The following is a 2,831-nucleotide window of genomic DNA, read 5'->3' on the forward strand; positions in this document are numbered from 1 at the left end:
GAAAAAACAGTAAACATTTGCGGAATTGACATTCTCATAGTAAAAATTTTCATTGTGACGTTCATCACATGATACACATTGCCATATTCACAACTTTGCTCTAACTATATAAAGTCGATACTCAGGCAATATTTACTGCAATTGGCTAGCATCGACCCACTATAGTTTTAGCTAATGTTTTAGATTACAATTAAAAAAATCATATTGCAGCTACACTACAATATCAAGGTTTCAAAAATCTCAGCAGTTACATTATAGCTGCAAACACACTGTGACATTAACTGTATTTGTTTGTAAATTTCTGCAATTTCAAAAAATTGTGACATAGTTGTTATTGCCACTATAACCATAACTTAAAAAGTATGGTTGCAACCAAAGAGCACTTGGATGAGATAATGAGAGTCATTTTCAGCTTAATCAGTGGTTTTAAATTTGAATCCAAGCCATGAGATGGCAGAAGCATTAAAATTCTCAAGGAGGAAATTTGCTGCTCATGTGATCTGACTCAGCTTAAGAGGTTACTCTTCACAGTTGTGCGCGAAAGATATTTCAATGTTAATCAGGTACATGCTTCAACAAAGCTAGAGCCACGATTTTTTGTGACACCACTGTCGTCCATTAACTTCCTTACCTTCTCAACTCCATCCCACTCACCTCGCGAAGCATATAAGTTTGACATCAGTACATAGTCACCACTATGGTCCTTTCTCATTCTAAGCAGCCTCTCATTAGCCACTTTTGCAAACTCCACATCTCCATGAACCTTGCTAGCTCCAAGCAAAGTCCTCCAAACAATTGCATTAGGTTCAATCTTCATGGAGTCAATGAACTCGGCCGCTTTGTTTAACAGTCCGGCACGTCCTAGCATGTCTACCATACAGCCGCAATGCCTAATGTTTGGCTCAATCTTATACTCACTTCTCATAAGATCAAAATACCGATAACCCTCATCAACTTTTCCAGCATGACTACAAGCTGCTAAAACACCAACAAAGGTGATATCATTTGGACAAATCTTTGTCCTCAGCATCTCCTTAAACAGACCAAGTGATTCCTCACCATGTCCATGAAAAGCCAATCCGACGATGACTGTGTTCCACGATATCACATCTTTATCTCTTATCGACCAAAAGACATGAATTGCTTCTTCAATGTTTCCACATTTGGCATACATATCAACAAGAGCATTCCCTAACAATGTGTTCACCTTTCCCATACTAATCTCCATGATCTCCGCATGCACTTTTCGACCATTTTCCAAATCCCCCAATTCAGCACAAGCAGACAACAAACTCAACAACGTCACTTCATCCGGATAAACCCCACCAACTCTACTCATCTCATCGAACAACTCCAACGCCTGTCGGTTCAAACGACAAACCACATAACCCGCGATCACTGCGTTCCAACTAACAACATCCTTCACAGGAGCCTCATCAAAAAGCATCCTAGCACTCTCCATCTCCCCTTGCTTAGCATACCCGGTAATCATCACATTCCATGACACCAAATCTCTCTCAGGCATTTCATCAAACAGTTTCCTCGCAACCTTCAAATCCCCACGTTTGGCATACCCAGCTATGAGTGAAGACCAAGCAACCACATCACCCTTACATGAATCATCAAAAATCGAAGTCGCAACCTTCAAGTCACCACATTTAGCATGAAAAACCAAAAGAGCATTCCTCACAAACGTGTTTGAACAAAACCCAAATCTCACAGCCAAACCATGAACAGCTGAACCGGTATTAACCCATATAAGCTTTGTACAAGCCTTGAGAACAAAAGGGAAAGTATAGCTATCAGGCTTCAATGAACGGTAGTGCATTTGAGCGTACAGTGAAACCGCACGTAGTGGATCAGGGCTCTGAGAGGAACCACGAATCATGGTGTTAAACATGAATGTGTCTGGTTGGGGAATTTGAGCGAACAGTTGGTGTGCGTAGTTTGTGACGGTTGGTGTGGCTGTGGGACCTACGAGTGACGTGGAGGTGGTTAAGACGAGTTTTCTGAGGAAAAGAACGTTGGAAGTTTCGAAACCGTTGATGATCATTAAAGCGTGGATTTGTTTGAGGGTTTTGAGGTTGGGAACGGTGGGTATGGTTCCTATTGTTTTTCTGATCATGATGCCAGACTTGGTTTCTCATCACAGTTACTACTTACTACATTTTTCAAATATAGACAATACAAAAGTAACGATAAAAACGCATGAACTTATTGTAGCAACAGGTTTTGGAGATAACCGCTACAAATTGGAGGGGGTAATGTTTGACCAAATTTGACACCTGAATATATCGATATCACTATTTTTATTTTTATTTAAAAAAATTGTAATTAAAATGAAGAAATTTCATACTTGAATTTCTATAAAATTATAAAATTTTGATACACCATTCAATAGTTAACTCAATTAGAGGGGGTAATGTTTGACCAAATTTGACACCTGAATATATCGATATCACTATTTTTATTTTTATTTAAAAAAATTGTAATTAAAATGAAGAAATTTCATACTTGAATTTCTATAAAATTATAAAATTTTGATACACCATTCAATAGTTAACTCAATTAGCAACAATAATAATTAAATAGTAAAAAAAAAAAAAAGTACATTCTTTACATCAGTTCAACTACAAAATTATGATAATAAAAAAGAGACTAAATTACATTCGTGGTCCCTTAACTTAATTTCAATTTTCAGGTAACGTTTTAGTCATTTATCTTTTTTTCCCCCGATTTAGTCCTTTATTCATAATAATATCAAATAAAGTATGAAAATATGAGTTTATTTGTAGATTTGCGTTACGGATTTGATGAAATTTGTATTATAT

At 37.0% G+C, this 2,831-nt stretch overlaps 1 protein-coding gene across 1 annotated transcript; it reads right to left on the reverse strand.

Annotated features, from left to right (window-relative positions):
* LOC101488495 (pentatricopeptide repeat-containing protein At5g15300) lies at positions 1-2,274 on the reverse strand. Its single transcript, XM_004491772.4, has one exon. The coding sequence runs from the start codon at positions 2,123-2,125 to the stop codon at positions 560-562; it is 1,566 nt and encodes a 521-aa protein (XP_004491829.1). The 5' UTR covers positions 2,126-2,274; the 3' UTR covers positions 1-559.
* Positions 2,275-2,831: the final 557 nt, after the last annotated feature.

This window comes from Cicer arietinum, chromosome 3 (assembly GCF_000331145.2).
Source record: "Cicer arietinum cultivar CDC Frontier isolate Library 1 chromosome 3, Cicar.CDCFrontier_v2.0, whole genome shotgun sequence".
NCBI classification, from domain to species: Eukaryota; Viridiplantae; Streptophyta; class Magnoliopsida; order Fabales; family Fabaceae; genus Cicer; species Cicer arietinum.

Excerpts from the sequence above, each read along its gene's own strand:
- LOC101488495 (XM_004491772.4), bottom strand. The coding sequence starts at position 2,125 with ATGATCAGAAAAACAATAGGAACCATACCCACCGTTCCCAACCTCAAA.